Source organism: Octodon degus, unplaced genomic scaffold, assembly GCF_000260255.1.
Source record: "Octodon degus isolate 3935 unplaced genomic scaffold, OctDeg1.0 scaffold00106, whole genome shotgun sequence".
Classification (NCBI taxonomy): Eukaryota; Metazoa; Chordata; class Mammalia; order Rodentia; family Octodontidae; genus Octodon; species Octodon degus.
In genome coordinates, this window is record NW_004524682.1 from 556,507 (window position 1) to 568,420 (window position 11,914).

General features: G+C 41.2%; 1 protein-coding gene across 4 annotated transcripts in view; it reads left to right on the top strand.

Annotated features, from left to right (window-relative positions):
• Robo1 (roundabout guidance receptor 1) overlaps positions 1 to 11,914 on the top strand; it is a 423,922-nt gene that overhangs the window by 356,361 nt on the left and 55,647 nt on the right. For all 4 annotated transcript variants that reach the window (XM_023724107.1, XM_023724108.1, XM_004639080.2 and 1 more), the window contains exons 17-18: positions 3,307 to 3,478; positions 9,316 to 9,513. In XM_023724107.1, the coding sequence (XP_023579875.1) occupies positions 3,307 to 3,478; positions 9,316 to 9,513 (370 nt within the window). The remainder of the gene's footprint in view (positions 1 to 3,306; positions 3,479 to 9,315; positions 9,514 to 11,914) is intronic.

An 11,914-nucleotide genomic window follows, 5' to 3' on the forward strand; every position in this document is an offset into this window, starting at 1 on the left:
CTATAAACTTGGTTTTAGTCTCTAAGGAGAATTTCATGTCTCAGAGAAAAATTACGTATGTTTCTATAAATTATGTGTATATTTTAAAAACAGTCATATCAAGGATTTTAATCTAAAATCTCTAATTATTTTTACCTATTAAATAATCAGCTATTTTCGATGAATACAGTCTTAACATGCATACATATTAAGGAAATGCTTGAAAATATTCTGAGACGTATCAAAACTTAAAGAGACAGAAAGTATAGTTAAAGACAGTGTACTTGAATTTGCCCTGTTGATGAATCTGTCTCATAAGATCACATTAATAATGAATTATAGATGAATAATTAATACAGTAGATAAGGAAAAATTCAAAGCCAAATAGATTTTATGTGTATTTTTCAACACTTTTATAAACATACTGTAGGCTTAGAAGAATTTTAACTGCAAATATATATAGCGCACAAGGTGCTCATTCTTCTAGCTACCAGCTGAATTATGTAATTCAAGCCATTATCTGCTACATGTAAATATTTCAAGTTGTGGTTGGGGTATGAAACAGATTTGGAAGGCACTGTAATGTGAAACCACTGACTCAGAGCTGCGATGGGGAGTGGATACACTTTAATGTGTATGTGTCAATAGGAGGTTCTGGGTAAAGCCGGGTGTGGTGTCCCACACCCGTAATCCCAGCATTTAGGAGGCCAGGGCAGGAGGATTGTCATAAGTTCAAGGGCAGCCTGTACTACACAGGGAGACAGAGAGAGAGAGAGACAGAGAGAGACAGAGAGAGAACAAGCAAGCTGGTGGTTTAGCAGGCCCACACATGGGCCCTCTCCAGTGCAGATCTCCAATGAGTGCTGCTCAGTGCCAGGCCCACCCCAGAAGTGCTCACTGAATCAGGTTCCCAGGGCCTCCACCCTCAGAGGCTGACGCGAGTGGCCTGTCAGAGGCCCTGCACAGCTTTTTGGGAAACCTGCCTGGTGATTCATCTGTACATCCTTACTTAAGTTCCAAATAAAAACCACAAACTTTTGGAGTAGCAAATTAATTTTGCTACTATTTAGCAATGACTAAATACAATAAGTTTTGATTTGAAAATCAACCTCTAAAATTTGTGCATATTCATGGGGATGCGCTTTTTAAAAGTACTTAAAATATGGCCATAAGCACACTGTAGATGTTTTGCAATATTTCAAATAAGATTTTGTAGCATAACTGAGCTATTAAAAAGTAAAACTGTCTGTACCTTGAAGTGCTTTCTCATGAGTTTCAAGATTATTTCAACACTGGGGTGTGACAGGATACTGTTTCTGCTCTAGTCTGAAAAAAATAGCAGGTTAGAGAAGACTTTCAAGGATTCAAAGTGAGGTGATTCTCAGCTCCCAGCAAAATTGTGTAACGTGGCATTTTCCCCGAAGAATCAAACTCATTTCGCTCTTCAAGAAAAGTGAAAGGGTGTATTTCACTTAACTTCATGGCCAATTTAAAATAATAAAATGCCTTTCAGAACCTGATTGACTGGTACAAAATCAGTTTGTGGCTTCAGTTCAGCTATGTAATGTGATTGGGGGGAACAGCCACAAAGGAGTCTTCGTTTCTAAGTGGTCAGATCCTGGTCTAGGGTCTGACCATTTGCTGGTGCTATCCACTGAAACGATATTAAAATAATATTAGCTTTCAAAGAAAAAAATTGAAAGGTTATTGACCAAGTGATAGAGGACAGTGATATTTTCAGATTAACTTGGAATCCCATTTTTCTATTGCAGCTTAGACAATAGTCTACTCCAAGTTAATTTTAGATATTGCTCAAAGACATCAGAACGAATAGAGATTATGCTTCATTATTCTATGGATCGTTCACTTATGGAAACTCAGTCCAAATTTTGCCAGGTCCTGTCCAAGTTCTTAAATATTGCAAAAAGTCACAGTATGATTTGTTTCCTTTTTGCATTTTTCAAAATATTTTTATTTGCCTGGGAAACATGGATCGTTCTTTTCTACCATATTAAGCATCAATAAAGTACATCCGAAATATGAACAAGTTGGAGCTGATAACTGCTACGCGAGTGACCGGGCCACGCTGGTGTCTTAGCCTGAGTACAACAGTGGGGCACAACAACATTCCCAGTTCACAGCCGGAACAGCCAGATGGCACAGGGAGTCCGGAACAGCCACAGTGGAGAGCAAGCCGCCGTGCAGCCTTGCTGCTGAGAGGCTACAAGATAATACAGTTTACTACAAGGGCGACAGCACACTCTATGTTTGTTTAATTTCTTGAAAATTATTTTCTACCACGAATATTTCTGTCAAAGTTAACAAAGTGTACAATCACTTTATAATCACATGAATGTTTTCTTTCTTATTAACTGTAGTTATTCCTTATGGCCTCATATGTGTTATGAAAGATTGATTCCTATTTTCATGCAGATATAAGATCAGGTTGCCAGTTTTTTCTCATTGATACTAGAATAGCATTCCATAAAGCTGAATGCAGTTCTAGGCCCTTACTTATTGAATAAAGTTTTATTTCTAACAATCATATGTACACAAAGTATTTTATATTATTTTGAAGCTTTCTCTCCCCTTTTTAAGCAGTTGCTTTTAGCTAGGGAGATAGCTCAGCAGTCTAAGTACCTGCCTGGCAAGCGTAAGGACCCAAGTTTGATCCCTGGTATCGCATGCCATGCCAGCCCAAAACGGAGGAGGCTGAAACAGGAGGATCACTATAATTCTGAACTGCCTGTGTCCAATACAGTAAATCAACTACTTCTTGGATTTTATGTAAATGAGATGACAGTGACAGTGTCCCACAAAACAGTGAAGTATTAGACTAAGTGCTCCTTACTGTCTTTTGTTTTATGATATCTGAAAACTTTGCATTATACCTACAAGGCAGACTCAGAATGAGGATACATAGGTGATTGTTGTTTATCTGGATATGCACAGGTTCCTTCAAGTTACTTTTATGTTTAGCAAAGAATTTATTGATATTAAAAAGATGGAAAAGAAAAACTAATGATGTATGCTGACCTAGGACTTAATGGTGTGTACTGAAAAGAGTCCTCAAGCAAAAAATCTGTAGACGCCCCTTACCTAGTTCCTTACAGGTTCCTAACAAGCCAAGGAGTTCTGGCAGTTACCCTGATACCGGCTTGGGCTGAGAGCATCTTCTCAGGGCTCGGTGCTGGGGAAGAGTTACTTGTTGTGGGGTTCATTACAGACCTGAACTCTGTCTAGAGCTGAGCTGCGTGCATCCCATGCTGATTTTGCCATCAACGCAGATTATTTCACAACATGGATCTTGTCATGTTCTCCTTACAGGTTTGGTGTCTGGGCAACGAGACTCGGTACCATATCAACAAGAGTGTAGACGGCTCCACCTTCTCTGTAGTCATCCCCTCTCTGGTTCCTGGAATCCGGTACAGCGTGGAGGTGGCAGCCAGCACCGGGGCCGGCGCGGGGGTGAAGAGTGAGCCTCAGTTTATCCAGTTAGGTGAGCATCGTGCAGCTCCCGAGTGGCAGGCTGTTGCTGCACCACTGTTCCTTTGCCGCTTTGCGTGTGATTAAGCCACTCTTTTTTCTTTGCTGTATTTAGGTTATTTTATTTGATACTGAACATAGATAAGCTTAAAGGCGGCTTAGCCACCTTTGCAAACCCAATAAAATAATGTGATGTGCCTTATCCCACCAATGGCATGACCTGCTTAAAACACAGATGGATATAGGGGTAAACACAGTCACAGATTGCCTACGTGTGGGGACACATCCTGAGAAACGCGTTACAGTGATTTATGCTTGCATGAACATTGTCGAGTGACTTCCACAAATTAAGACGTCTGTGACATCGTTGACCCATAGGACTTATGGCACAACAGCCACCCACAGCCACTGCTGACCAGAGCACTGCTGTATAGTGCACAACTACACAACTCAGTGTACGCTTATGCAAGCACACTTGTTAAGTAATATTTCATTTTATTGTTTCATAGTATCCTGAGTCTATCCTATGGATTTTTTTCTCAATTCTTCAACAAATAGTATTCAATGGCCATCAAGAAAGACCAGCAAACAAGAAACATATAGCGTGTAACCTTATGGGACTCACTTTTAGTTTTAAAAAAGAAAAAAAAAGGGGGGGGGTTACTGGCAAGATAGCTCAGCAGTCTGAAGTGTAGGATCCCTGGCACCATGTGCTGCACCAGCCCCAACCTCAGGGTGGGCTGAGTGTGCCAAAAAAAATTTTAAAACATAAAAAAGGAGGAAAAAAAGAAAAACACCTTCTATTCACAACTTAAATAAGTGTTGGAAATTTCTAACAATGCAAAAATTATGTTTGCATTTATGTCTACTGAAAATTGTAACCTTTTTTAATAACAAAAGATAAATGGAGAACTCAAAGCACTGGAACATGTTTACATAGTAATTACTTAGAAAGTTCAATAGAGTTTGCACTTTGAAAGTATTAGATTAATTGTTCAAAATCCGACTCAGCCTTCATGACGACAGCTCGGTATGACCAGTGCTGTATGAACACGATACACAAATCAATGAGTGATTGCTGGTAAAATCTAAAATGGACAAATGCAGCAACAAAATACTAGTGTTAGTAAATGGTGGGGAGAAAAGGTCAGATTTTAAAAGGTGACCTTTAAATTATGAAAGCTACAGAGAATTCCACAGGCACCTTTGCATGTATGTGTCACAGATCAGAATTCAGCCTGTTTTATATCTGATGCTGGACAATAATACACCAACAAGGATATGTAACACCTTATACTTCACGAAGAGTACATACTAATTTTGTGTACTAATAAAATAAATGACTGCCTAAAATTAATTCAAAATTAAGGAACGTTCGTCTTTGATTAATTCTGTTACAGTATATAAAGAATTTAACATTCATTTTACAAATACTGTTAATGTTCCCATGTTAAGACAATGCTATCTGCCTAACATGCAAAGGCTAACCAAAAGATAAGGTATGTATTTAAATTTTAAAGAAAAATTACAATGAAAGACATTAAATCTCCTTAGAATACATACCCTGGCTTTGAACTTATGAATCACACTGTAGTTGTCATTTTCTGAAAGCTTTTTGGAAGTCTTCTTGATTTTTATGAGGTGTTATCAAAAATACAGTGCATGCTGCAGCCACGTCCTTCCAATGCAAAGGCAGCTCGTAGAGGTGTTCCAGCATGTCTTCGTTCCGTTCACTCCCTGGGTGTGCGGCCATGAGCCCTCCAAACTCTTCCCCAAAGTCAAACTGACTATGACAGGAAAGCATTACGGGCCTGTTTAGGGCTGGAGGAAGCCAGGACCAGCAACGTTGCTAAGGGCACTCATGAAGAGGGACTTGCAGAACTTTCACTGCAGAAAGTGGCAAGGATGATGGGATCAGTGTGTTGGACGTGAAGGGGAGGATTTTAAGGGAGGCTAATAGTAATATATACTGTACTGAATCTTTTTGAAAAAAATTATATAGTTTGTTTTTCACTGAGACCTTGTGTACTTGCGCAGTTTTTGTGTTAGAACTCAATGAAAGTTCTGTACTGGGGGGAATTGTGTTCGACGTGGACAGTTCTGTAACCTTGGCTTCCTGAGTTGTCTCTGGGCCAGTAGAGAGAGGAAAGGAAGTCCTGGTGCTATGAGACAGCTTAAGTGGCTCAGATGCGGAGCTGCGCCCTCTGTGACTACAAGTTGATGGACAGGGACACCACAAAACAAAGTCGCTGGCTGGGGGACTGCTTCTTCATGACATACCTGGACAAGCCTGGGACACAGACCTCTCTGACTCTCACAGCCTCGGGCCATTTTGGACTTCTCTTTTTCATTTTGCACATTTCAGAAAAATGATTCTATACATGATTTTATTTTATTTATTTACTTATCTTTTAATGTATTTGGTACAAGGTCTCACTATGCAGCTCAGACTTCTAGCGATCCTCCTGTTTTCAGCCTCCCCAGTGCTGGGATTACAGGCATACAACACCACGCCTGGGCTTGGTGGCCAGCTCAGCGTACCTGGGGTGGGGCAGGGATAGCACGTGTTACTGGGGCAGGCGCTTAGACCACTGAGCTGTCTCTGCAGCACTCCATTTAAAACAAAATAGCTCCCTTGCTTAATTCAAACAGTGCAAGAAATGGTAAAAAAATTGCTCAGTGCATCAGTTCCAGTATTATATATGATATAGGAGAAGCAGTTATGTTGAAGAAATAATTGCCACTCAGATATTTCCTCCCTGCATAAAATGTCAGGATAGCTTGATTAAAATTGAGACTGTGAACTACATTCTGACGACACTTCCTGTTGTTGATGTTGCTCTCCTATTTTTGTAACGTATGACTTTTAGTCCTTGTTTTTTGCAAGATGAACTTGGAAAAGGGCCATCTGTGACTTTGTTAGTTACGATTTAAATCATGGGATTTAAGGGCCACATTGGTTTTCTTGAAATCATAAATATGTTCCAGTTCTCCATATCTAAATGCGGCCTCAGCTACAGCGAGACAAAGCCTGTGATGCAGCGGGCTGTTGTAATTCATTAGTTACACTGCACTTCATTCCACTAAGCCCATATGGCCGCTTGCATGGAACCTCTCTTGGCTGTTTCCATAAAATCTGAAGCTACTCAACTTAACCTTGTGCAAATAGCCATGAAATCTATAAACCTAGCAGATACAAAGGGTGTATTAGGAATAAAAAGAATAGATCTGCTCAGTGAACTTTCAGAGGATGAAGTGCTCTTAGGATAACCAGAGATAAAAGGACCTGAAACACGAAATAAAACTTTCAGTCAACCAACAGTTGGAGGCAGGTGACTCCTGGTGAAAATAGGTTTTTCAGCCTTGACCCTGATAGAGTAAGATCTGGAATTCTGTTCAAGGAAAAAATAAAAAATGAAAAAACATGTCACCCCCATCCATCCATACAATGCAAGAAGGAATTGCATTTTGTGTAGAAAAGGGTACTGTATTCCTACAGGCTCTTTCTATCATCATCAGAGACTGCTTATTTTTCCTGTCAAATGTCTTATTAAGATGTAATATCATTTAACAAGAAAAATAATCTGTGGAGGATTGTTTTTTAAAGAATTGTTCATAAAGAAGGAGTTGTATCAGCCTTCCCCCCCCCCCCCCGAAAATTGTTATTAGGCTGGAAAATATTTCTTCTTGTAGAGCAGCCTGCATTAGAAGGATCATACTTCTCTCTGGTCTGCAGTCTGTGTCTGCCACGTTGTTCTAAACTCTGGGCCTGCTCCACAGGGCGCCAGTGTTCAGTGGAGCTGTGCACACTCCATTACCGGAAGCCGCTTCCTCCAGCAGACAGTGTCATGCCTGAATATCAAGCGCTGTCACCAGGCTTCCCTTGAGCACAAAACTTATCAGGCCGACAGACGCCCTGCAGCTTCTGTCTGACCTCTGTGTAGGAAAGGCCTGGCCTAGAAGGAGAGCCAAGGCCAGACCTGTTGATCAGATAAGAAACAGAAGAGGCACTGTAACGGAACGTGTGAAATGACAGAGGAGAACTGCGGCAAGGGCTGGCCAGAAGGCCACAGAGGCAAAGCCTTCAAGCTGCAGGAGGGGCTCCAGCACTTGTGGCCTGAGGCCTTTCATGGTGTTCGGGCTGTCACCCAAGGAGGTTTCCTGGGAGGAGTGCTGGCTGGTCTTAGAAAAAGCAAGCATGACTTCTATGGTGTCCTGCGGTGGCTAAGAGATTGTCACTTCTGTACACCTGTGCAGTGGATGTCAGGGCAGGGGTTCAGTCAGACAGGCTGTGTCTGTGTGGCCCCAAGGAAGGGCACTGCATGAGGCAGGTCTCTGCTGTGACCACACGGAAGACCAGGTGGGAGTGGAGTGCTGCAAGCAGTCCAAAGTCCTTCGTCCTTCTTCTGATGTTAGAAAGCCTGACTTTGATCCAAAAGGGGTGGTGTGTCCGCTTAAGAGTGTGACGGTACAATACAGGCTATCTTCTGAGTCAAATGATTTATCAACTGCCAGAAAAGGACAATACTAGCAAAATGGACAAAAAGCTTCAGGTTTCACTTGATGTTGTGGAGAAGGGAGAGGAAAACTTCACCTGGAAATTGTGCCCATTGGGCAGAACTGGGGTTGTGAGGAAACACAGCGCCAACAAAATGTGATGCTGTTTTGATAACGAAGCAAAGCTCCCCATTTTTTCCAAAGACACCACTGTTCTCTGTGAGCTGAGCTGATGACGGGTTGAGAAATGTCTTAGTAGGTATGAGACATAAGTATAAAATAAGTAAATTTTATTAGTCATAGATTCCATCAATTTTTAATTCTTGAATCAAAATGTCTAACATTAAATGGAACTCTTTTGGACTATTCATAATACTTGATAATTCTTTTACATATTTAATGCTCTTATATCTATCTCTCAACATCATTATTATTTTAAAACAAAATTATTCATAGTTCTTTCAATGATAAAATTATCTTAATTTTTCATTGTGTTTTAGTGAACCTCAGGCTTATAAGACCTTCTGAATGCATGAATGCAAATGAAGTATTTTTTGAAGGCAGTGAAGGATTTTACCGTATAATCTTGGGGAGAGAACACACACATACATAGACTAGGTATCTGCCTTCCAGAGGAAACATACTTTTACCTGAGAGTTCCTATAGAATAGATAGAAAAAGTAAGAAGAAAATTTAGGAGTAGGAGAAACTGTACATCTTTTCTAGCAATTCATTCAACCCTCCCCTTTTATTTGTACAGTAGCATTAAAATATTCCATTCTGAGGTGCCGCCTTTTATATTTGTCAGCAATGTTGTAAGACATTTTATCTGAACAAGAACCTCCAGAGTTTTCTGAAATAGAGATAAAGCCATTGTCTTTATTATCTTAAAAACTATGCCCTGTTTTAAATCAAAATAAACAATTTATCTTAAAATTAACAAGTATTTCATAAATTTTAAAAGAATTGAAAAGCTTTTGAACTGCTTCAGAAGGGAGGGTTAAAAATAAATGCAAACTCACTAAGTGCAGCGGCACGTGGCTGCGGTCAGAGCACTCAGGAGGCTGAGGCAAGAGGATCGCTGCCAGTTCCAGGCCAGCCTGGACTACATAGTGAGGAGTTCAAGGCCAGCCTGGACTACATAGTGAGTTCAAGGCCACCCTGGACTACATAGTGAGTTCCTGACTCCAATAAACTAAAATGAAAGCAAGCAAACAAAATCCCCCCCAAATGTGAAACAGACCATGGTTGAAAATTAACCAAATAAGAAGATAACCATAATATACCACATATGTGTGCCTATCTCATCAAGTTGATTGTTTAACCCAGATTAACCAAAGGATGGTATTTCAGATTCTCATGGGAATCCTGTGTCTCCGGAAGACCAAGTCAGCCTGGCTCAGCAGATCTCAGACGTGGTAAAGCAGCCGGCCTTCATCGCCGGGATTGGAGCCGCCTGCTGGATCATCCTCATGGTCTTCAGCATCTGGCTGTACCGACACAGGAAGAAGAGGAACGGCCTCACAAGTACTTATGCGGGCATCCGAAAAGGTGTTAGCTTTCTTAAGTTTTTCAAATTTTGATAGGTTTGTGAAATGGTAGACATTAAACTTTGATTCTGCCTTATTTTGGAGCCCATGTACCCCACATTTAATCCATCAAATTCTCAGCAGCGTTTTTGTATGGTATCTACACCTTGACTTCTTGATGGAGCAGGGCAAAAAATTGAGCTTATCTGCTTCTTAGAACTCAGCTATCTTAAACTACATTCACCAGTGTGGGCTGAGACCTGGGTGCTATCCCATTGCCTTATTCTCCTGGAGAGTTTTTATAGCTTCATCTTCTTGAGGAAAATTTGTGATCTCATTGTCACAGGAATTAGAAATCAGGGTCTTAAACTCACAGAGTGTGAAAGGGGGTTTTTATTCCCCTCTGTGAAGCAACTGACAGCAACAGTACTACCTTCTGATGATTTGTGAAATTCCTCTTAGTAAGTCTGAATGCATGACTAAGTGATATGCTTTCCTTAGACAAGAAGGACAAAGCATTTTTACTGTTGGATTTTAAGTTATAAAGTAGAATATGTGCATATGGGTAATTAATAATGATGGTCATATTAGAAATGTTTCTGAAGTTTTTTTGCTATTCTTTGCAATTTTAAGATGGATTCAGTATGCCAAGCTAACCTCAGCTCTGAGCCTGTAGGTCATGGATTTGCACCTTTGATCCTCGGTGATTCTTAACCCAATCAACTAGTTGATCTTCCTTTTCCCCACCCACACATAAATCCATCAGTTCTGAGCCTCAGATCTGGGTAACAGCTAAGGTAGTTGTGAGTCCCACGTTGCAAGCAGTAGTCCCTTTGAATATCTTTAGTCTAATGAAAGTATTCATAGTGTTTCCCTCTATTCTCAAACATGTGATGGAGGTGGTGGCCGATTCTATATCCGCCCTTGGTACAGGGCTATCATTTCTCACACAACAGTTTTGCTTTGTGGCAAAACAAATTTTAAGAAGAATGCCATTTTGCCCCTGCTTGTCTACATATGTCCTAAGTGAAGATTTCCTATATAGCTTGATCGGTCTTACTCCTCACTAATTGTGGTTAAATGAGAATTTCCCATGTGGGTAGTGTTTGAGTGTCCTTATGTGTTTCCTAAAATACTCTGGGTAAGCAATGCAAATATTTGTGCTCTCCGTTCTGAGAGGCCTTGGGGAAAAAAAGAGTGAACACAGATTCCTCACCAATCCCAGGAAATCCATCTGCACCTCTGGTCTGGCTCCACAGCCCTCTGCACAAGTGTGGCCTTCCCAAGTGCTATTAGCCTTAAACATGTTCTTTCCAGATGTGTGTCCTATCTAGAGATGAAGCAAGGTGTGAGCACCCATGTCTGGGAAGCGGAGAGTCGGGGCCCAGAGGTTACTGCAGGGACAGCCCTGTTTGTTAGGAGCACCAAGCAGGCCGGTGTTGGGCACGGGGCCACAACACAGACTTTCGGTGCCACATCCATGATTTGTGTGTGGCTGCGGTGGTGGAGGGAACGAGGCACAGCAGCCCATGAACATCAAGGTGTGGAACCCCTTGGGAATTCTCCTCAAGGGACTTCCCGAGCAACTCTGCTTCCCAGGCAAGCAGGCAGTGGCATCCCGCCTTCCTAACATGAGGAAATGTCAGAGATGTGTGATACAACAGTTTAATTCTGCACATTGTCTTCAAGGCTACAGTGTGACATGAAACTCCCTAAGTTCTGAAATGTCCCTTTTCCTGTACTAATGCCCTCAGAGCATGCTGACAGTGCCTCTGTGCTCCTCTGCAGAACCTATTAAACTAATGTCATTGTCTTTTCAACCAGCTCCTGTTTAAGCAGAAATCCTAGAACATAATTACAAATGTAATGTGATGAGCACTCTCCGTACTTGTGCCACTGGCACCTTTTCATAGTTCGGTTTCTCCGTAATGAAAGCAGTGCATTGCGTGATCTCAAATTTACTATATACAAAACAATGCCAGTAATTTAGGAAAATGGAAAGTGAAGTATTTTAAATAAATAAGGGAAAAGAGCTTGTTGACCTATAAATATGAAGACAGAACATGGCTTTGGGAACAAGTGGACATTTGTGGCATTCTGCCCTCTGCTTAGCTGTGGGTGTGACATCCTCAGGACATGCCCATGCCCCTTCCACACACGGCCTTCATGCACACCATCAGCGGGTGCACGGAGCGTTCATTATGTTCCTGCAGGCTTTGACAATGAAGTTGTGCTAACAGTGAGAATTTCATTTAGCACTGACCTTTGTTCATCTCAAGTTTCTCAAATTGAGACTCGCGTTTAGCTAGGAGAAGTAATGACAAGGGCCTTTCACATTTTCCCTTGTCCTTGTGATTGTAAATTAATGTTCAGGCGCTCTGTGCTTGCTGTACAGCTTTAGTCTCCAACGTACCCTTTCTTTT